Genomic DNA, 23,371 nt, shown 5'->3' with positions numbered 1-23,371 from the left:
TTTACTATTTTGATTGAGAAATTCTAGAGGGGAGAAAGAATGATGATGAAGGCGAAAAATTCGAGGCGCACTCAAAATATATTCTCTCGGAAATAAACTGAGATGGCCATTTTTTTGCAATAACATAACACCTGTAGCGTTTGCATACTCCTTATCGGAGTAAAATTTGCCTTTTTTCCATGGAAAATCCTGCAAAAAGCAACAGTTACACAATTTCGAAGAAGTCACATTAATTACATAATCCTTTGGCACGATGGGATTTGGAAGAAAAAGGAACGATCATTTCCTCTTTTCCTGTTATCCTGTTCCTGTTACTCGGCAATTAAATGAAACTAGATACCTGTTTGGCGTTTACATCACATTTTTTTTGCCTACTGGTATCAAGAAGCTCGTCTTTTTTCCTGGTATTTCTTGGCAAAGTCATACGAGATGCTGTTATGCATTGCAAAGCACACAAAAACTCTTCATTTGCCGTGTGCACGTAACATATAAACGAATTATAACATTGAACGAGAGCGTACAAATGAAATGCTACACAGCAAAATATAGAACGGTATGCGTTCATGCGCATGATCGTCGTTTTTCCATTCGCTTTTCACGGTTTTCCGCTCGCTGTACTCGCTCGTTTGTTCGTATATTCAACAGTTGGCCAGCAAAGCCGCTTGAATCTATAAATATGAGGCAACATTGCGAACTCAACTCAGTCGTTAGTTAGAGCTCGTATTGAATTTATCTCTACTAGAAAACGAAATAAACAAAATATTTTTAAAAAATTTCGAATTTGTTTTCTACAGTTTGTATAAGGTACGAGATTCACATCCGTTTCACGGCAAATTGTTTTGAACGAGTGAATAGAAGTAGCTAGCCAATTTATCAATCTAAATCAATAGAATTTATCAGTTCAGTGACAAGTTTGGAATTATTTTATTGCATTTTTAATGGTTAAAATGATGAGTAAATTAATGATTTGTTGAAAATGTAAGAGCCATACAAAAAGGACAAATAAGTTAAAAGTTCGAATCAGTGCAATTGAATTGACATTTAAAGTAAAAAAAAATACAACGAACAGTTGAAAAAATTAATCAAACGGACAATTTGCTACATACGAAAAAAAAAGAGGAGTGTAAAGGTTTGCACACAAATCAGCTGGGACTGCACAGTATCACCGGCAATTTTATTCAACCGTCTATCGTTCAACTGAACTACATTTCATTTTAATGGTGACAAGTGGCCGCTTGAGACTTAAGGTATGTTTAATAATCAGTAGATGCATGTGATTTTTTCTTTAACTCGTATTTCGATGGAAGAATACATCGAATTTTACTTTGTTATTATTTTCGTCCAAATAGTTCAAAGACTTGTAAATTGCCAAACAAAAAAACAAACGCGTCGCATTCACAAAGTGGCCTCATGACATGAACTGATTTACTTCTTTGATTTATGTGTGTTCATAATGTTTTGAGTAAAAACCAAATCTGCATCGGATGTGAAAGGTGAAACATACGCACATAAATTCGTCCTACGTTTCATAAATCCAGTTTGCCATTTGCATGCATTAGCGTGGGCCTTTTCATCCTCAAAATGTTTTTTTTTCCATTTCATTCGACGTTTTTTTTTTCTCGGAAAACAACCAAACAACAAAAATTTACGGTTTAAACTCTCTGCTCGCTTGAAAATTGTCTTTTGCAAATTTTCATTCGGCATTTTACCGCCAGCGGTTGTTGTTGTTGGTGGTGCACCGAAAAATTCCCATTATTTCAAAATTTAATGTTATACCACGCCAATGTGTGTATTCACTCGGAAATGGATAAGTATAGTAAGCCAATTTTACGGTATGAATGAGTTCTCATTCACTTCATCTAAATCACTCTCGTTGAATGTTCGACTTGGCCCTGGAACCAATTTTGCAAATATGAATGGAAAATTCCACCAAAACCAACTACATTAAAATTCGGTAAACACATTTTCCCACTTGTTTTTATGAATTAATTATTATTTATATTTTGAATTGAAATGGAGTATTATAAGTCAGCGTGTTACACGTTTTAATGAAATTCATCTAGGACTCAGTTTTGCTGACGTGGTTACATGTGTACGCAATCAAAATATATAAATTAAAAAAAAAACCTATAATAATAATAATAATAACAACCAAAGGAAATATCTATTCGCAGCATTCGGCAAACAAACAAAATACAACAACAAAAATGTTTATGTGTATTTCGACGTTGTTTAGTTTTGGTTGAATGAAAAGAAACGCGATTTGTTGAAAGAAGCGCCAAATTAGAGGATTCTATGCGACTGGAAATATCGGCAATGAAATCATGCATTCGCGATCAGTTTTGTTTTGCATGCGCATGCTGTACGTATAAATTTTGCCGAATATTTTGGGTCAAATTTAAACGATCGTTTTTGTGCACTTCCAAACGCATAAAATGTTTAGTGTTTGCAAATTTCATCCCGCAAAAACCCTAAAAATCAAATGACCCAACACACAATAATATCAATGTGTCAACATTTTTATTTTTTATGATATTTTCGTTCTGTCGCAGTTCGATATCGAATGCCCGACACTTACGACAAATCTACGTCACGGCATCGGCGTCGCTCGATCGTTTCGCACATCATACAGCTTTTGCGTATTGCTGCCAAATTCTCATTCTCGTCAATACGTTCAAAGTTCGTTTCGCTTTTTGTTCACACACCAAAATTATCGCTCAAATATAATTTAAGCTAACATAAATCTCGGCAAAATCAAAATATCAACGCAATTTTTTATACACAACGAAAAATCTAAACAAAATAACGGAATGTTGGCTTAATGTCGGTTGGCAACTGAGTGGAAAAGCAAACACGGTCGATTTTGCTTGGAGATTAATTGTTCATCATGAAAAACGCTCATAAAAAGAGCCACGATCAAAATATGTTTTTTCTTTACAGAAGAATTTTACAACATGTTCGAATCATACTGAAGTGTACTTCTTAAGTTTTTTTTTATGAATTAAAAAGGAAATGACAAGTCACTTGAAGCTCTTTTTATTGACGTTCATCGTAATTTACTTGTTGGAGGTTTTTTTCTGTTTCGAATGCTCAATCAGGAATGCGCTTGCTTGAATCTCATCAAAGATGCAATAAAAAAAAGTTTACTTATTTTCGTCAAGTGGAAATGTTGTATCAGGTTAGCAACGAACGCAGCCTTTTATGAGCGGAAGAATTTTTTCAGACGGATTTTTTTTCTCGAATGTTATACGATTTTGCGTGATATTGATGAATATTAAACGATCATGCACGCTAATTTGATAACAAAATACCCCATTTGAATGTTAAATGGAAAAAGGCAGACGTGAAAAGCGAAAATGTGACAACTTCGATATTTTAATGGAATGAAAAAGAATGAATAACACAGGAGAGAAAGAAAAAAGCTTCGAAATGACAAAGGAACGACTAATGCAAAAGCCCTATACCAAGAATAGCCCAAATTAATTTACCCCGTTCAAGCGGAGACAAACTTTTATCAATACAGTAGAGAATCAACACTATTCCATGTGTTGAGCAAAACTACCGAGACAATAATTTGCGATGATTAAGGAATGTCGCCAAGCAAAATCGCAACACTTTTATTTCGTTTTTTACACAAAAACAAGAAAAAATCTATGAATTTATCCAACGAAATTATCATATCATTGTGACACCATGTCCATTTTCTATAGTCTTATTGATTTAGGATCCGACACAGCGAAATGAGAGAAAAATAGCAAAGGCCACAGCCACGGAATGGGGAAGTACTAAATGATATCACTCAATAAACGACTCAAGTATAAGCACTTCATGGAAACGGTATACCGAAACGAGAATCACTTAAATACTGTTTACATAAACAATCATAAATATGTGATAAAATTTTGGGTATCAACGAACAGTGGAATTGGCGATGATCGCGTAGCAACAAACATCAATTCATTTTCTTTGTGTGCTTCGTTCCGTGGACAATTATTTATACACTGGTTGATGGACGTTGGATGTAGGAACGTAAAGAAAATCAATCAAATATTTACCACGCAACAAATGATACAGTCGTTGGCATTAATTGACAGTTGAAATGGACAACAGCACGTATTGAATATGAATGGTTTGGAGCAAAAATGTAATACAGAAAAGTTGAGCGGAAAAATGTCGATGATGAATGAGCGGAAAAGGGATAGCTTTATAGTAAACTGTATAGTAAACATAGTGAACTATATAGCTTTCTCTTTTCATTTGACATTTTTCCTCTCAACTTTTCTGTATAACATTTTCGCTCCAAGCCACCCATATAAAACGATATTATTTGACGAATGAATATTTTTTATGCATTTTCAGCATATATAAATAGTCTCATCATTATTATTATGAAGCAAAACAGCGCAGATAAAGGCATGGAAACCATACGTGATGTACGGAGGCATAATGTATATGTTTGGCATCTGTTTTTCGCACATCGTTTAAACCGTATTAGCTTATTATATCGTGTTATTACGCATGTTGTTCCATGGGTTGTAATTGCTCTTTATAAGTATACAACAGAGGAAAAACATCAAACCAACTGACGAGCTTATGAATAGGAAAATTTTCATTTTCCCGAAAAATGCTGGAATTTTTATTTTCATACGTACTTAATCTGCAGAATTGTAATAAACACTTTGCCACAGATTGCCGTTGGTGACCGTATCGTAATGACGTTATACTTTCCGTTTGATGTAAGCTCATTTTTTTCGCTCAGACTTGGGATGCGGTTCAAACGATAAAAAAAAGTTTGCTCCGCCATGAACACAAACACATGACTGATAAAAATTTACCCTTGCCGGTTGGTTGTTGTCAACTTGGCACTCAATCACCGAAAAAAAAATTATCGGGGAAATAAAATAAATGGGGCTTTGCTTTTTATCTCTATTCCGTAACTATGGCCGTGCAATCGATGTCGTAGGCTTTTGAATCAATTCTCTTTTTATTGGCACCATTTAAATGGAAACAATTTTTACGGCATAAATCGAGATCAATAGAGACAACCTATTCATGGACTGTGTGTGGCACGTGCATCTTATCATGTTTTTTGATTGGAGCTTCTGCGAAAAGTGTCACTTCAAAAGCCACATCAAATTATCATAGACAAAGGTGTTGCGATCCATTTGATTCCATTTATACCAAACACATGCTACTAGTCAACGCATAAATCACGTCTAATGATATTGAATCTGCTGTTAATATGTGTCGTGTATTTCCTACTAAATTCCTTTCGTCGAATGGAATTTACTGTGATGGAAACACAGAGACCGAAGGCAACGCAATCACAGCAGGGACACGTTCTTCGAATCAATCGTTTCGCTTCGTTTAAGATTACCATAGATGCTACTCCAATCTCTGAATACTATCGGTATTCTATCAAAAACTACTATACCTGATGTATTCATGATCCATCGAAAATCCTATTATAATACGCATGTAGTTTGATTGAAGCAAAAGTGATCTGCCACACGTTTTTCCGACTCATATTTCGCAACATTTGTATAGTTAATCCAACTGTCATTGCTCTTCGCAGAAGAATCTTGTGCTACGTCACCATTTGGTTGAAAGGATTGGGCACTGTTTCCAAGCGGAACGTCATGAATTTGGCTTAATAGACATAACTTGTAACCAAGAGTATTTATACATGTACGGTTTGGTGTGGGCACGTGTGAGATGCAACACATTGTGCGTCTGCTGTGTTCTAAGAAGATTCTTACTTTTTACCCCCGGCTTGATTCAATAAATCTGACAAACGCTTCATTTTTCGGTCGTTTTCGCCTCATCTGATCCATATCAGGTATTGTGCTCTTACAGTTTTATGGCTTGCCAATATTTTCAAACACAACAAAGACACAGCAAACAAAAAATAAAACCTGAATTGGATATAAAAATATACAACAATTTAACGAATCATTTTGTTGGATTGACTTATGAAATGGATGGAAAAAAAGGTGCTGCTTGCGGTCGAAAACAGCTATATTATGTTATTATCTAATGTTTTCTTTATGTTTTGACGATGCGATACTTTTTTTAGAACTCAAATGATCAGAACTTTCATAGAAAAACCTACAATTTCCGCGATGTATGTCGAACGTACACCTCATGGCAACGGCTATTCATCAATTTAAATTTTCAGAACATCAGTTTACTAGTAAATCCACAATTTATGCAATCTCATCATTCTTTGACTTCCCCATCCAACGATTTAGCCTTTCGGAATATATCATATGTATCACCGTCTTTACTTATCGCTAACATCAAATGTCACAACAATTTTACAGTCTCACTCACGAAGTTTTTTTTTCTGCAATTCACTTTGTCTCGACTCGATACGCTCCTTCTCAGTGGAAAATGAAATTTTTCACATTCAGCCTTTTATCCCTTTCGGCTTCGTTCAACCGGATTTGAATCAAGCTTTTTATAAGCAATTGGCGTTCTGTTATATAATTATCATCTCCCAATGCAAATTGGACAATGTTCAAAGGACTTTTTGTGATAGAGATCTTTTCGAAATAGGCCGCACAGTGTTGGTAGCTTGATAACGCTTGAGCAATTATTTTGCGTCTAGTAAATTGACAACTAATCCAATAAAAAAGGAGCGGTTACGGAGTGTACAAGATTATGGTTTGTTTGATGAGCGCAAACCATTTTCTTTGCTTCTAAATGGCGGAGACCGTGATGGGAATGTAGAAGAGGTTGCAAGCCGAACGAGTTGGCAAACAAAAGTAATAAGAGTGTGAAAAATGTCTCACATTCAGCGAAAGTGTTTTCCTTCTCAAATGTGGGTAGTAGTGTGAAGAAAACGAAGAAGTTGTCTCAAGTACTTGATACGCTTAACGACGACGAAATTCATTCAATTTAAATGCTTCAAAGTAGTCCGTTCAGTATTGATTATGTATTCAATTGTTTACACTCGGTGGATACTCCTCCGTTGCGAATCTAATACCAATGCTATATGCTCTGCTAATTAATAAATTGAAATAACGTTATTTGTTTGTTGTTAATACACTTTTCCCGGATCGAAATTGCTAATGTGCATACATTATACATGGCATGTATCATTTTGAAAATTGCTTGATGATAGTCAACAAGAAATGTTGATTCCACTTGGCAACGTCGAAATTCGAGGCAACCTTTATTTTGGCATAAATATGCTACCGAGCCCGAGTTCAACGGCCTCTTTATTGTCTTTGAATGGAAGTTTGAAGGAAATTAGAACGGATTTGTTGAAATTCGCCCTGAAAATCGGCTTATAGCAGTTAGATTATATACTGTTGGTTTCCAGCCGGCGAATGGGAGCCAAACTTCGAGATAAAATAAAGAAATCGGTTTGAAAACTTTTCATCACCAATTGCCGCACTTTGTTTGCATCTCATTAAGTAATCTAATATTGAAATGAGAAAACCCAAACTAATGGCATCTTAAATAATATGAACCGCAAGGGAAAATGTATTAGCAAGAGGATAACAGTTGCTGGTGTATGTTTCAGACGATGGTATCGAAACGGAGAAAAATCGGTGGGGAAAAAAATGCTGAAATTGGAGATAAATACGTTTATTACACTGTCAGAAGGAGGAGGAAGAGGATATACGTATACTGTTAACAGCAATTGTTTGCCCTTTGTTCAAGAGTCATTCTTCACCCTGCTTCACCCGGTTTGACATTATCACATTATATCGCATAGCATACAATGGTTTTTTGCTATGCCGAAATTTCCAGGAAATCGAACGGAATCCAAAGTTCAAGATTCATCTGATAAAACATATATTCGAGAGGTTCCGTATAAGAAATGCTTTATGCATCAAGTATCGGGTCTCGGCATTTTATTTCGCCTGTCATCATTTCTAATGGCAACAAAATATTTATTCACCAAACCGAACAAAAGATGCGCAATTTTCCGATCGAAATAAACGGATATTTAATTTTTACGTATTCCAAGTATCGAAAAGCGCAAAATAAATAAACGCACAATGGAGAAAGGCCAACGGACCGAATGCTCAGCTGACAAATGGCAAATAATAACGAATCCAATGTGCAACAATTGTTCCGGAGAAAAGGAGAGGGAAAAAGCGAAGAGTAAGAGTGAAAAAAAAAATCGGAATTTCTGTTTGCCTTTCAATTGATTTGAGTGTCTGGTCTCGAGACGATATTCAAAAGCTATATACCAATTTTTAATGGCATCAACAAAAAAGAACGTATAATAGGCAATCGATTTAATGTCAATACGATTGAAATGATGAACTGAATGGCAATGACGACAGTAACCGTTTAAAAAGTCAAATGATTCAGTTCTCTCGTTCGAATGCAGCAGGTATTTGCAAACTGTTGTCAAGTCCAAAAAAGAATTGCCAAATTGAACTTGACTTTTGAAATGAACAATTCATTTAAATGGATTCAAACGGTTCATATCAAAGGAATTTCGGGCGTCGTTTCATTGTCGGCTTTGTCTATCATTCTCTATTCATCTAACCGAATTGAGCTTCAAGGAGTACGAAAATACCATGTTTTCTCTCTCTCTCTCTCTCTCACTTGAGTTTTAATCAGAGCACACAAAGAGGACAATCGTAGCGACATTATTTAATTATATTTTACAGAAAAATGCGACAGAAATGAAATGCAAACACAAATCATTTTGCGAATTTTTGAAATAATTTTCCGCTAATAAACGATTTCGAATTGTTTTTTTTTTGGACACCTTGAACTAAATTCGCCGAATTGTTTTTGCAAAAACAGGATTTGTTGTTTTTGGCCCATCAAACTACAACTATTCACATGAATATGGTTTCACTCAAGTGAAACTAATTTTATTCGCGAATGTTAACTGTCACAACTGAACATGACTCAAATATACTTGTCATTCTCTATTTCTCATTCCATCTATGCGAGAGCGAAAATCGTGTTTGATTGTGATATGTAGAATTTTGTATCACAAAATTGGGCCACACATTTGAGGACATGTCAACAAATTTGCGGAACAAATTTACAATTTTACAACTTGAGAAGACATCTGAAATGAAAATGGTTCTAATTTTTTCCCCACAAAATAATTAAAGAATATTCAAACATTATCACATACCAGGTGAAGGGGCTGTTATTTCCCACGCGAGAGTATAACGTGAGTAAATGCCATTAAGCCGACCGCAAGTGTATGTGTGTGTGTGTGTGTGTGTGTGTGTGTGTGTGTGTGTGTGTTTACACAGTGTTCTGCAGATCATTTCAACACCTTATAATCACGGCGCCGTATGGATCATAAAAGTTTTAGCATTGCAAAGAAAACAAACAGGAATATTGTTCCTATTTCCGGCCGGCCCAACGACAAATATTGATAAAATAACACCAAAAAGCCAGTCTGATAAAAGCGTCATATTTTAATCATTCTTCTTGTTTATGCTTCGGTTCTCATTTTCTCTCTTTGTGACATCGTTCTTCATTAATTTCACGCGTATTTCGTTGGCCGGAGCTGCGGTTTTTTTTCTGCATTTCAATGCTGGTTCGGAAATTGGTTGAATCTTAGAAATGCTAGCTTGATTGGATGCCATTGAGTTTACATGTTTGTTGACGTCATTCAATGTTTCAATTGGTATTGTGGCTTGGCAACACATGCAGAAAATAAGAACGGTTTTCCAACCATTTGTTCGATTGTTAAATCAAATATGATGCAGAGTGACATTAAGGACAATTGCAAACATTTGCCATTCGGAGAATGCTACGCTTAAAGTGCAGAAACTTGAGAATAGCTCCAATTATGACGAGAAGTTCAAAAAGAAGCACACACACAACTCGCCTACAATGAAATGAAGGCGGTTTTGTATTATTCCTATTTACACTTTGCGGCATTTTCAATACACAGCGAACGAAACAATTTCCTTCTTCCGTCTTTTCACTTGAGTTTGGCTCTTTCATAAAGACAGCACAGCTATACAAAACTTTTGTGGGATGCGAAAATGTCGACTTAGTAACACAGCCGATAAAATGCGACTTGACAAAACAAACGCAAGCAATACGTTCAAGTTATTTAGAGGGATGGCAAATAGAAACTGAATGCATTCGGATTTTAACCGTCTTAAGAAGAACGTCTTTCGGAATATACGTCATTAGTCAACGCTTCTTTTTCATCATTGATTTGACGAAATTAATGATTCAATTCACCGTGATAGAATATAATGATGGGCGACATTTCAATTATACACTTGAAACCCAAAAGTTTATGGTAGAAAATATACGATCAAAAGCATACATTAACCATAGTTGATATTTATTTGGATTAGAAAAAGATTCAGCATAGACCGAAGAAAAATATGCCATTCCTTTGAAATGTGAAATGTGACGTGCGATCGGATTTCGATGAAAGATAATAATTTTCCACAGAACCGTTACTCCGAGATAGTGGCAAGCCGAGAAAGAAAAAGCATTTCATGTGCCCTGTCAATTCGAATGATTCTATCGCATGGGAAATTCTGATATTTCTATGAATAAACTCAAGTAGAGCAGTTTGGTGTCGATGTGATTTGATTTACACCTCACTTGTTGATTTTCATCTCACAGAAATACTGAAATTTCCATGAATCGCATCGCATGTCAAAAGGTAACGAGGAAAGAAAAAAAGTCTCGAACAATCCATCGGCAAAATGAATGCGAAGAACGGGTTCAATGCACTGTTCGTATCGCAATCTGTCAATTCCATTAAGAGTGTCGAACAAATTTGGAGTGGAAAAATGGCTCGTACAAACTGATTTGAAAAGGGAAACCCATCTATTTTCGAAAGGATGTAGCAAAAAAAAAGGTTCAATGAAAAGTGGAACTTATTTAATCTAATAAAGTCATTCTTGATTCTAATTCCAGTGATTTTTTTCTCCTCGCCTATTGGTGGGAGAGCCAAAATGTGATTATTTTGTAATCAATTCGTTTGATGGATAAAACGTGTCAAAAATTACCGACGGAAATCAAAGTCATCAAACGAAGTTTTTTTTGTTGCTTAAGCTCCATTCGAATTTTCTGGTACAGTTTTTATTAGACTGCTATGAGACAAAGCTCAACTCCATCTACACAAAAGGTGCTAGGTTTTTATGTTCGACACGCGCTCACCTTTCGTCCTACTTTGTAGCCAATGCAATTTAATGCCATGTGTCTTATCTATTTATTAAGATGAAATTCTTTCGTACGTTCTATTCGGTAAATGGCACCGTGTGTTTGCTCAAGCCATCCAACACATTCAACACACACGCGTTCGATTCAATCGACTATAAATTGAGCAGAAATCACATCATTAATATTAGGGCTGGGCCGGTGTACCATGAATTGGGCCAGTGTGCCATTTATAGGTAGCACACTTGATATCTCGGCAATAGTCGTTTGATTCCTAGCATCGGATAAAATATTACGAGTCATTGGGCAATCGAAAAGCGGTGTTCAATCGAATTCGATCGGAACTCTGTCGATTTGACATGGTAATTTTCATCCGGCGCCGTACGATTGAACATGGAATTTAAAGTGGTGCACATGCCGAACTAGCACCATTTTACACAACGGCACGGAAAACCGGTGGAAAGGTGTGTGTGTGTGTGTGCGGCACGTGTGTTGAACGAAAGACGATGCCTTCGGTCACGATCATTTCTAATCAATTCAACATAGAATTTTGTAGCCCGTTACCATTTCGGTTTGGGGCATGAACCTTTTCCAACCAAGTCACACTTCAGAAAACTATCTGTGCAATTTTCTTCTGGAACGAACCACGTACATTTCTTATTGAGCCATGAGATGTTGTATTTCTACCAATTATACGCGCTGAATGATTGTCTTTAACGCTCCTTGACAATCGATTGAAATGCTTGAAATGTGCAGAAGAGAGCAGGAGACACTCGTCGAAAATATCAAGCCAACGTCTAGAATTTTCATTGAATCTCAAACCGATATCGTCGTCTTCGTCGCCGACGTGAGAGCATTCACTTCATATTGTACTCGGTGCGGCTGAACGAAAAAAAGGGCTTCGATCACTGCCTTTGCCTTTCTCATCATAATGAATGACTAATAAATAAGCCATTCCGATGAGTTCGCGCTCGGCGTGTGTGTGTATTCAAGCATTCATTCCGAACATGTGTATCTTATCCTGATAAATGACCGAGTGATGGTTCACATTCCGCCTGAATCCACGACAGAAACACACACACACACGACTGACACGCCGAAAAAAACCATATAGAACACACTAAATGATACTACACACAACAAAAGATTCAAAGTGAAAAATCGACTTTTAATTTTAACAAAACACAACCGAACACTCAAAATAAAGCAAGTGACACATTGTTTACAATTTATGGGCAAGAATGCGAGTGAGCCGTGCGTGTGTGCGCTATTCGTCCGTTCATCTAACTCCCCGATTTATCGTATGAGCAAAAACACACGGAATGTGTGTGTGTTGGTGCTTCTATATGGCGTTGTTTCGATTCGATGATAAAAATATTCGTCGTAATAAAGCAAACATGCTTCGTTCGATTCATTGACTTCACGCATAGTGTAGCACGTTTTTGTTACAAAATAAAATGAAACGCCAGGAAAAAATGAAGACCTGAACGTGTGTTTATTTATGACTATTCTACAATGGCCGCAATATGGTGTCGTTGTTACAGTTTTGCCCGTCTTTAGCACACTTTCTCACGCATGAGTCATAGGAATGGCGCGGAAACATGCGGAAATTAGATGAATTTGTTGCGGTCAATTGTACCAAATCACAGGCGCGGCTCATATTGTAATTTGATGCTTTTCATTTGTATTATTTAGTTTTTTGGCAGCGAGAACGTGCTAACGTATTTAAATTAAACAAGACACGCGCGTTGATTGAAAGCTATCCCATGTATTAAAAGAGTAAAGGAATCTCATCGCATCCATTTATCTAGTCGAGAAAATTACGAGCAAATTTATTCAAACAATTATAAGTTGAGTCGTATGATCGTCCGAACGACATTATTTTTTCACTTGAAATTCAAGTCGTGAACTAAGGGAAAGGAAACAAAAAAAGCAATGCCAAAGTGGAAAACTTTTCCAATCGGTAGAAACTTGATAGCAACAACTATCGTCTATAAAAAATGCAATTAGCACTAATTTGTGGCGCATTCGATGACTTTTCGAAGAAACGGATGCATTGGTCAGTGTGCACTGTGCAGTGTGCACTAGCGTCTCGGTTTGTGTTTCGATTTTGTAATTAATCGCAGTTGTCATGTTTGTTAACATCTGACTAATGCGAACGCAATGGATTAAGTAAACTAATTCCGAAAGATGAAACCGAACCAAAAATGCACTCAATACATCCTCTCATAAAACGTTTCGTCCTGTGCAGAGAGTACCAGAAAAAAGGTCGAGCGGAAAAATGAACGGAATGGAATTTATTGGATTCAAACAGGGACACGGAGCGAGAGCGAGAGCGGGAGAGAAAGAAGGAGCGAGTGAACGAGTATCGCCTAAGTTGACATGGCAACAACAACAACAACAACGGCAACAGAAACAGAAACAAAAAAAAGTGTAAATAAAGTGATTTCATTAAAACGACACGCACTAAAGAGTGAACGAGATTAAAAGAACTTATGCGATGTTTATGAGCGAGCGAGCGCACGCACTAGCGCAAGCGAGAGACAATAAAGCGAATAAGATCAAAAATAGCTGCGAAAGACGAAACATTGCATCAAAATAAAAATGATATGGCGCCAAATACAGTGCAATACACATTTTCACTCGGCTCTATCGTAAAATCCTCATATTGCCAGCGATATGCGGGTGTAAGTGTGTGTGAACATTCTGTTGTCATTTTGTTCTTCTCTCTATTTTGTTGCTATCGTCATGTAAATAAACAGCTCATGCATTCCATTACGCACACAATCGCGCTCAATGATAAGATATTGCGAGCGGCTGGTGCATCTCATCGGTACATTCATAATGTAATCCAAGTGGCGGCTCGACGCGCTTGATTTAATATACTATATCTTTGGAATCAGTGTGACTTACTAGCTCATATCGGAAGCGTGTGGTAAATTCCATCTCTGTGGCCGGCATTTATCAACAACAACACCAGCAAAAAAAGAAAATATGCCTAGCGGTACACATTCCGCCGTCATTTCGTTGCTGTTGTTGTTGTCATATCGTCATCGCTGACTCCATAAAACCGTAGGAATTTTATTTTGACACTTTCGCCTATTTCATTTTGGCATTGTGCTGTACAATTTTTTAATGAGCTGTTTATATTAAAGAAAACTTTTAATCCAAAATGAATGAGTGCGGCGCAAAGTGCAAGTCAAGCGAAGCGTGAATTATACAGACGACACCACCGCCACCAGTCGAAATGTATGTTAAGTCCGTTTAGCCAAAAGTATTTTGCACCGCAAATCGTTTGCCAACACCGTCGCGCATTTTTCGTGTTATTATTATTATTTCGCACGCTTGTCACACCACGAGCTATCGGCCATAAATTTTGCCGAGTTATTTTGTTTGTGATAAAAGTCTTTCTCGACTGAAATATTTAGTATTGCGTTATTATTCAGAGATAACAACGACACGAGACTCCTCAGTGCTAGCATTCATTTCTAATTACGAATTCGTTCTATTATTCACATTCCAGATCACAATGAAAGCAGAAGATAAGAATCCACTACAGCGCGTGCGGATTGCAGTTTTAGGAAATGTTAATGTTGGCAAATCGGGTAAGTTGTTGTTAAATTCTTTCAACAAAAAAAATTCAAGTATCAATTGCATGAAATTTCCAAATCATTTTTCGTTTCCTATTTTTTGAGTATCGATTTTGCCTTCCCAAAAAACTTTTCGTTTTGATCTCTGCCTAATCAATTAATTTACTTTCATTTTCTTGCCCAATTACAGCATTAACCGTGCGTTATTTGACGCGACGCTACATTGGTGAATATCGATCGAAAACCGATTTGCTGTATCGCCAGACGATTTCACTAGATAGTGGCATGCTCGATGTGGAAATCGTCGACGTATCGGCCGAAACAGACAATGAATTTCCCATTGAACAGATTCAATGGGCTGACTCATGTCTGATCGTATACAGTATTACAGACCGTGAAAGTTTTAAATATGCAACCAGAGCATTGGGCAACCTCAAATCATTACAAAACGGACCATCTGCCTATTTGATTGCAAACAAAGCTGATTTAGATCATTTAAGAGAGGTAAGTGATGCTCTTCTATTTTTTCATCTGTCTTTGAAATTAGAGTGACTGGAATTCGTCGAGTTCAAGTATTCGTGTGTTTTTTTTTCAACGTGCGTTAATTCAGCGCCAAGTTATGCTTATTCTCGATTGAAATGTGGCTCGAAATTCCACAGTAGTTTGTAGTTTGTAAGGCATGAATCCTCGGCATGTTAATGAGTTCAAATCGCGATTTTTTGAAGATTGAATTATTATTGTTGGAAAATAGCTTGGTGCAACCGTGATCTAGCATAATTTATACTCACTTCCCACCTACAGCCCATAAAATAACCGCTAAAATGCACAGGTGAAAGCGGCGAGCAAAAAAAAACCGACCGCTCTGTTAGCAGCATTGAAAATGTCAGTGAAAAGAAAACACACATAAACAACGCAACTTATTTCACTCGCTCATATCTTTTTGTGCAAAAGATTTCGCGTTTTGATTCATCGTTTGTGTACACACAACTGGGCGAGTGAAAGTGTATTTTGCGCGGCAAAGTTGTGTGTTCCTCGCTGAATATATCGGTAGCGTTTATAAAAGCAAAGCTATAATTTGCATCGAAAGTCAACACAACATTCAAACAGATTTGCCATAAAATTTAATGAATAATCCCCATTGTGAACTCAACGCTTGCATTAATGAGTGTACTTGTGCCGTTTGAAAATTGCGAAATTAGCGCTCGTTTGTATACACAAACTGATAATGATGAATATATATATATATATATACCGTAATATACTACGCAGACACACACAATGCCCCAAACAACTGTGAACGTATGCAATAGATCTCATTTCGGGCATGATGAATGCTCTGTGGCATTTAATCGCTTTGAGAAATTAGATTGCCCGACGAAAAATGCCGTTGCGCGCACACACCGCGCATTCGCTCTTCACCACTTTACAATTCGGTGCGTTTGAATAATGTCGAAAGTTCTGGCTATGGCTTGTTTGCCAATAATTTTCGAAAATGAGCACTTCGTTTGTTTCGGTGGGATGCCTCTTTGAATCTGTCTCTAATTAGTTTAATGAACTCAAATAAAAGTAACAAAGCACAACAACCAACACACAGAACATCGAGAATCAAGAATGTGCGCCACACATTTGGCAACATTCGATTTAGGATGCGACGAATATATAATGTCAACGCTCATCGGCTTGAGATGACGAATTTTCTAGTATTTTCTGTGTTTGACGAATTATTACTCTTTGTCGCTCTCGGTCTTTTCAATGATTAATCGTGCGAACGTTGAATGTTTGAATAATATTAATATTGTGAATTTCTTTGTTGTGACAGGTGAGCGAGAGTGAAGGTGCATCACTGGCTGCTTCGCATCATATTGGCTTTTGTGAGGTTTCCGTCGCCGACAACACACCCAGTCTATACAAAGCATTCGAACGTCTGCTGAACGACTCAAAAGGGCGACCGGTTAAACAGCAACGGAAATTTTCCGTCAGTAAAATGATAGGTAAGCCATTTAACAATTACTCTCTTTTTCTATTGCATGTATTCCCCTAATTGATGTTTGCGTACTGGCATTTCAAATTGCCTTTGAGAGAGGCAATGTGGTCGATGTCGTTTCCGTCTACGCGAAATACTACGACTGAATTTTTTTTCCCGAAAAACGAATGAAGAGAAAAAAAATTGAATTGTTATTCACACAGCATCGCTTTCATGCGATCGATGACTCATATGTCTAATAGGTTGTAAATTGCAGTTGGCGCACAGCCAAAACTTTATGTTCTTTGTTTCGTTTTTATTTGGATTTTTTATGGTTGTAGTAGCAAATGGTAGTAAAATATTTCTGATTCAAAACTGCCGAAAGAAAAACAAAAACCACGAGCAAAATCAATTTGCTGTGGCCGTAAGAAAGTTGGCCGTTCTCATCACATTGAACACTAATTAAATGCGTTCGAAATAAGTCGTGAAACAACGAGAGCGAGACGAAATCATACCATATGTCCCTAAGCAAAACACATTTCATCGAATGATTGAGTAAAAAAAAAAAACGAAGAAGAATCAGGTTATTGATTTTTGACCATGGAAACAAAATGAATTCGCAAATTGTTTTGTTTTTTCACGCCTCGCAACGGCAATGTTCCTAATTTCTGTCAGCGTTTGATGCCGTTCCCCGCATGCGAGCGCGCGCTTAACTCACTCTTTTTTATGTGCTTATTGGCCATTTCGATTGGCGGCTACTCATCAAAAAACAAAGAATCGTTTTGATTAAAGTGAGTAGCATTGAAATGTTGACAAGTCAAATGAAGTGACTTTTCGTCGGAGAGGCAGACACTCGTATAAATCATTCGAATTCGTGTGATTCATTCACTCATTCACGTGTTTTCCCACAAAAAATTTCTATATTTTATTTGTTTTGCATGGCTCTATTTTACTCATTGTGTTTTCTACGGACTGTAACCAGCACAATGTTTTCTCAAGGATTCGCGCGCCCTATACTACACGTAGCATATATTTTATGAGTTGTAGATCCACAAACAAAATGCCCATCGAGGCGAAAAGCAAGATTGCGAAAGCAAGATTTTAATGATTCAACCGCCATATCTTTCGACACATTGGTCATTGAAAATAAAACGACGAGTAATCGATGCGATGTTATTGAACTTTCCCTTCAATTTATTAGCACTCTCAACTCGACAGTATCATATTCACTCTCGCTCTCTGTATTACAAATCCATCAATTTGTGCTCATTTATATTCTCTTCTCGTAAATGTCTATATATCATTTTTTTCTGATCGTTTCGAATTTTTTCTCATTCTCTCCATCTCTCTCTCTCTTAGGTACACTGATTGGAACAAACGACACAAAAGCAACGGCACAAACTAGCGGCACAATGGTACCTTGCTGTAAAGGTGAACTACATAAAACACGGGTACTGAAACGACGCCAAGGATTCATTGCGACAGCTTCACTATGACCACTACCGAATGCAACGGAATGCGGCAAATAAATCGAATCCGTTTTGTGATTGTCATCCATGTTGGATGCCATGTTGGATGAATGTAACTCTCACTCTCTGTCTGTCTGTATGTGCACAATAACCTTCTTGTCTGCGGCAGAGCTTGAGCACGAAGATTTGGAGTCAATGGATCTTAGCGAATTTCGCGAATGGTAACACATTTTCTGTGCTTGAACAAACAAAAAGCTTTCAACCCGTTTACCCGGTGTTCGGTTGTGCACACATCGCGACACAAGTCTGTGTATGTTAACAGCAGCAGCAGCAACAGCGGCTGCTAATAAATACATCTCAGCCAAAAACGTTTTCAAAACATGTGAGCATCGGCCTATTGTTGTAGATAATAAGTGATAATTTAATTTTTTGTACATCGAATCTCTCTCTCTCCTTCTCTCCTCCTCCCTTCCACATTTTGGGGTTTCGTAAACAAATTTCTTAGTCACACAAGTGTTTATGTGCAACGTGTTTTATTCAGCAATTTGTAAGAAATGTGCAACGCAATCGAGTTTGCATTTGTTGAAGCATTATGTGCGGATTTGTAGCGTACTAAGTGATGGATCACATTTTCTTGGCAAATGGTTTGGCGTGACTGACTCGTTACTCTCTTTCGCCGAGACTCGCTTGCAATGCAAATTATTTGAAAAATTGTGCGTGCTCCGAATGTGAAATTTGTGAAAATAGTAACAAAAGAGGCACATGCAAATCCCATAGTTGAATATTCAAATTATGTTTTTAGAGCACGAGCATTAACCGCAAACGCACCCAATTTCATCAGTGGAATTCGTTTTTTTTTCGTTTGCTTTCGTGCTATCTCTTTCGCTATTTTTTCTCGTTTGAAAATACGGTCATTTGTTTAAACGCATTCAAGAGTCTACAAAGAACATTCATACCAAACGTCGTTTCTATTTTTCGTTTATTTTCTATTTTGTTCTGAGTGTATGTCTGCTTTATTGGCCTCGCACGGATCACACTTGATGTGTGTTCATGTTTCACGATGGATATTTATACTTTTTTGTTTGCCACCAAATGAGTTTTGAGAGCGACGCAAGCCGTGTACAATAAGCGGCATCCTATTAAGTGGAATTTCGGTTCTCGAATTATGACAGAGAGAAGCGATTAGAGAATGCGCGATGCTAGAGCAAAACAGCGCGCCGGAATCCGTGACAAAAATGCTGTGTAAAATAGACTACGTCGCGGCGCCAATCAATCGAGGCGTGTTTGCTGTATAAGAGCATAATATGCGATTTATGAATAAGCGCAATAACTGCCATCGAGAAAAAACAGCGATGCGCTACATTGAGAATCAGGAATTTCGGGTTTTTTTTTGTTTTCCTGTGTAAAATATATCTCGTTAAAACCACTTTAAGTGGCGATCGAGCTACGATTTTTGTTTGTTTCCCTTTGAAAAGTGACTTTACGATTTTTTTCCTGATTCATCATTTTCATAATTTGGCAAAATAATAATAAATGATTCTCGCCTGTGGCCAGCACTTTTGTGAAACACACGGAATACGAAGCGGTTTTTGGCGTCGTAGTCACTTCCCCGTAATTGAGTAACCAGATATCAAGTCAGATCGTTTGCTTCGTTGAACTGACAACGCACACACTGCACGGGCAAAAGCACAAACATTAAACAAAATATGATTGGGTCAATAAATTCCACGATGAAAGAATGTTGAAATGCCGATGAATGTGTTTCATTTTGTGACACAAATTGCATATCATCCGGTCGCACTGTCGCCGTATCGGATTTTCCGCGTTCATCGTCCTAGATTTTATTACCATTTTTTCTTTATTTTGACTGTGCTCGAAAGCGTTGCCATGGTTTGATTGAATAGACACACATTGATACACACAGAGCGCAACATTCAAAGAAATTTGTCATGAAACAACCATAAAGAATTTACACATCACTTCATAGTTCATACTTGGGTCTAAGCATCACACTGTTGTTGAAAAACAAAAGAGAGAGGGAGAGAATTATCACACATTTTGTGCTCAAAACAAATAAGGTTTCGGCTTCTGTTCTTTCATGAGAGAAAGAAATGGCTGTGAAATAAAAATTGAACCTTTTTTTTAGATATTAAATTAAAACGAAAATTCTTTCGAATACATGAAAATTTTTAGTTGTTTTTAGGACATTAGAAGTTCGGTGCAAAAGTGTTGTTTTTGAAGATGAAAAGGAATTGTTTTTCTTTTTGCTTCAAAACGGAAAACAACCGAACATTTTCAATTGTCATTTGATACATAGATTTTGTTAAGCCAATTTTTTTATAGAAAAAAAAAACACACACGAAGAACCAACTGAATATGATATGTTGGATATGAAACATTAATGAATTTATTAAATTAATAAATTTCGATTAAGGAGAGTCGTAGTTAGCAACAAGTGCTTGTTAGATATCGTTTTTTGATATATTCGAGTAGAAATGGTTTGAATACAATTCGTCCACGGCATTTAACAATTCAAAAACCAAATTGAAATAGATACAAACACAACATACACATAGACACACATCAAACTATTATTCAACTAAAAAGTGGAAAAATGAAATGCATAAATGTAAAATTCAATGTTTTATCAATGTGGTCTCAAAACATATTCAATAATTAATGTTCCAATAAATAATCATAATCAACAATTTAACGCATTACCTGTCACATTTCAAAAGACAATCAAAAACACCTTTCTATCGTTCTAACTCTAAACGGTTTCATTAGTCGCTTAAGATTAGTATAAACATAGAACAACATCTGCCACCGCCGTTTCAAGCAACATGAACATGTTGAGAAAAAAAAAACTATCCGAATCACATTCGATGTGTTTGATACTTGTGAATGGTGGCCGAAGTGGTAATGTTTATATTAAAATATTTCGTATATATACCATATATGGTCTTATGTGTACCAATTTATCGATTTGACTAAAATTATGTGAACACATCACGTTTTCTCAAATGGCATTGCTAAAATGCAACCAAAGTTTTCACTCTCGACAAATCTAAACGAAAATCAAGATCATTTGAGCAATTCGTGCATCAAGTATAAATAATATTGAACGATGTGTTTTATTTTTAGTGTTTTGAAGTAATGCAAAGCGGAGTTGGTGTTTTTGTTTGTGCTTTAAATGAACTGTAGTTTCAGTCAGATAACGAATACCACACAATTAAAAAACTTTGGATGTAGACAACGAAACATTTGGAATTTCGCACTTGTATCGAATATTATTTCGTCTGCAGTTCGAATGTTTCAAAATGGACGAATTGAATTAAGTCACCTGAAAATGATACAAAACAAACCAAGTAGTTTATTACTTAGTGATAGAAATTGAAAACAAACCAATTAATAATAGCTTGTCATAGATTCTAATGGAACTCTGATGAAAATAATTGTAATAAACATATTTTAATATTTGTTAAATGTATACAATTTGGCTTTTAATGATTTCATCTATGAATTTTCATTCAATCTTTGTTGATTGAACGATCTTTTCTCTTTTCCAAGCCTTTTTAGTAGGTAGCATCGACACAAATGAAAGGAGGCAAGTTGTTTAATACACAGAGAGAGGTAAGTCGGTGAATGTCTCTTGTTGCTTGGCAATTTTATTTTACTGCCTGTTCATAGGTGACCCTACAACCTGATACAACTTTTTACAGACTCTCAATTCATTTCCTTCACTCAGTGGTTTGTTCACCAAAGCATATGTCATGTTTCCGCATAAAAATAAATCGACGTAGGCTGACTAAGCAGTTTTTCTCAAATTTTTTGGTTTGACTTAAAGGTTTTAATAATGGTTGAACATTTCGCAACCAGTTACTGGATTATTAAAATGTGTGCGAAAATTTGAGTCGATATGAGGATCAAAGTTGGATTTGCTAATCGAATCGTTTAAAATCCACAAAACAACCATTTGCATGATTTCCTGCCACAACGATAAATAAAGAAATTATACGCTCGTTGAAAATGTTAATTTCATGGATAAAATGTTTTGGAAACAATTCATCAAAAATATCAACAACAAAAATTCGCCCATAATGGATTTCAAAGTCGATATATGCATCGTATTCAAATCAATTTTGTATTTTAGTTCACCGTGTATATATGCACGCACAGCGGCGTACATGTTCAATACAGCATAGAGAGAATTGGAGCGAATATGAAGCGGGTAGCGCGTCAAACGAGCTATATCGACAGGCATCATCACCATCGAAATGTTGCATTGGAATTGAAATTGAAAAGTTCTGATATAGATTTGTTACCATCCAGCTCCAAAAATTGGCAAACATCTTTTAATATAATTTTTGGTAAAGAACATCTAAACTCAGTTTACTTTAACGTTAACAGCAATTCGTACACGAACGAGTCAGTGTGACAGTAGGTGTGAGTGAGACAAAGTTTGACAGCAAACAATTTGGTTGTATCAGTTCGAATGTTCTTTCAAAATTTGGCTTTTATTTAATTATTCTACTTGCGAATGTTTCTTCAATACTCGTTCATGTCCATTGAATTCAACGGACAGATTGATGTTAACCTCTTTTCGTTAAGTCTTCTTTCATAATTTTCTTGCCCATTGGTAGCATTGCATCGAACGAAGCGAGGTAGACCATGTGATAGGCATAAATGGAGTGTTGAAAGTCACTTGTTGCTGGGTACTTTTCTTTCAGTGGCTGTTCACAAGTAACCTTACAACCATGGATACAACAGTACAAAACTTTTCTAAAGCTAAATTGAATTCATTTTCTCTATGTCATAAAAGCAAGGATGTTATGTTGCGGAATAAATTATGGTCGTAGATTGACTAAGCAGCTTTTCTTAACTGATTTGTGTGCGGTACGGTTTTAATAACATTTCCTAATCAATTACTACATTAATTAAATATGTGAGAAATTTTGAGTTGACGCGAGCATCAAAGTGAGATTAGCGAATTGAAGCGTTTAAGTGAAATTCACAGGAACCAACCAGCCAACAAACGACAATTTGCATAATTTCCTAGCTAGGCTATTACGAAATAATATGCTCGTTTTTTCAGCTGTTAGAAATTAATTTTTTCAATGAATGATGGATGCTACAATTCATTACTATTCACCCGAACAAATTGTCCTACTTTTCGCTCTCTCGGCGACAGTTATAAAACAAAAGCAATAAAACGGTTAAAT

General features: G+C 36.5%; 1 protein-coding gene across 4 annotated transcripts; it reads left to right on the top strand.

Annotated features, from left to right (window-relative positions):
- The first annotated feature begins 697 nt into the window (after window positions 1-697).
- On the top strand, window positions 698-21,639 carry LOC129564809 (ras-related and estrogen-regulated growth inhibitor-like protein). Of its 4 annotated transcripts, XM_055438965.1 has the most exons (6): window positions 14,045-14,199; window positions 14,283-14,376; window positions 14,651-14,732; window positions 14,908-15,221; window positions 16,537-16,708; window positions 18,040-21,639. In XM_055438965.1, the coding sequence occupies exons 3-6, from the start codon at window positions 14,657-14,659 to the stop codon at window positions 18,174-18,176; spliced, it is 699 nt and encodes a 232-aa protein (XP_055294940.1). In that variant the 5' UTR covers window positions 14,045-14,199; window positions 14,283-14,376; window positions 14,651-14,656; the 3' UTR covers window positions 18,177-21,639. The 4 variants fall into 4 exon arrangements, with proteins under 4 accessions (XP_055294938.1, XP_055294940.1, XP_055294941.1 ...); XM_055438963.1 differs by lacking the exons at window positions 14,045-14,199; window positions 14,283-14,376 and adding an exon at window positions 698-1,247; XM_055438966.1 differs by lacking the exon at window positions 14,283-14,376.
- The last annotated feature ends 1,732 nt before the right edge of the window (window positions 21,640-23,371 follow it).

The sequence above is a fragment of the Sitodiplosis mosellana genome, unplaced genomic scaffold, assembly GCF_009176505.1.
Source record: "Sitodiplosis mosellana isolate CC-2019 unplaced genomic scaffold, AAFC_SMos_1.0 Smas_scaffold_2, whole genome shotgun sequence".
Classification (NCBI taxonomy): domain Eukaryota; kingdom Metazoa; phylum Arthropoda; class Insecta; order Diptera; family Cecidomyiidae; genus Sitodiplosis; species Sitodiplosis mosellana.
The sequence above is the reverse complement of the archived record's forward strand: the minus strand, read 5'-3'. Positions and strand labels throughout refer to the sequence as shown.